Raw genomic sequence first — 801 nt, forward strand, 5'->3', positions numbered from 1 at the left:
GTTTGACTTCTGGTTTGTTCTGTTCTGGGACCCGAGGTACAAATGTGCTTTCATTTTGTAGTGCTAATGAAGTCTTGGATCAGAGCAAAAATATAACCTTGGAGCTGTCCTTAGCTGCTGTTGATGCAGGAAAATGTTAAGTCTTGAACTCTGAGTTCCTTTTTTGGTATTCTCTGAGCTGGAGGAATTGAAGGCATGCCGTCTTGCCCGTTCTGCTCTTGTTCGACCCTGCGGTAGCTGTAATCAGTGGCCTGGGAGATGAGAGACCGGCAAGGGAGCGATTGGCTGCAGGGCTGGGGAGCAATTTCCTGGAGTACATCTGTGTCAAGCAGAGTGAGCTAAAGCAGTCATGTATGCGCAGTCTCTGATCTCTTGGGAGGTTCATTACAGGGTCTTGTACAAGGGCATTCTCTGCTGCTGCACATCAGCATGGAAGGAGCTCGTCCAGGGAAGAAAATGCAACCTGTATGTAAATAGCAGCTGTATAACTTAATAATGCTTTGAACATGCTTTGATGCAAGTGGCATTTAGCAACTGTGTCTTGAAGTGGTGTGCTACCTTAGACTCGCTAGTTGCGGAAGAAATTTTTGAAAGATCTGGTGATGGAAGTAATACTTGAAGTAGGGATTTCTGTATTGGGGAAGGTATTTTCTGTGCAGTTAGAATTGCTTAATCATAGTAACTGGCTCAATTCAGAAAGAAAATGTGCTTTTAAAATCATGAGAGTATACTACCAGATTTTTGAGAGGGGTTGAGTGTGTTTGGTTTTTGTGGATTTTATCCCCCCCCCCCCTCGTGCCC

At 44.7% G+C, this 801-nt stretch overlaps 1 protein-coding gene across 7 annotated transcripts in view; it reads left to right on the forward strand.

The window, feature by feature from the left end:
- Positions 1-429: 429 nt before the first annotated feature.
- The window catches only part of SLC4A7 (solute carrier family 4, sodium bicarbonate cotransporter, member 7), a 68,225-nt gene continuing 67,853 nt past the window's right edge, over positions 430-801 (forward strand). For 5 of the 7 annotated variants that reach the window (XM_010584330.1, XM_010584331.1, XM_010584333.1 and 2 more), the window contains exon 1: positions 457-465. In XM_010584330.1, the coding sequence (XP_010582632.1) occupies positions 457-465 (9 nt within the window). Of the gene's footprint in view, positions 470-801 lie in introns of all 7 variants that reach the window. The other 2 variants (XM_010584327.1, XM_010584329.1) reach the window with 2 other exon arrangements.

This window comes from Haliaeetus leucocephalus, unplaced genomic scaffold (genome assembly GCF_000737465.1).
Source record: "Haliaeetus leucocephalus isolate CR32 unplaced genomic scaffold, Haliaeetus_leucocephalus-4.0 Scaffold973, whole genome shotgun sequence".
Taxonomy (NCBI): Eukaryota; Metazoa; Chordata; class Aves; order Accipitriformes; family Accipitridae; genus Haliaeetus; species Haliaeetus leucocephalus.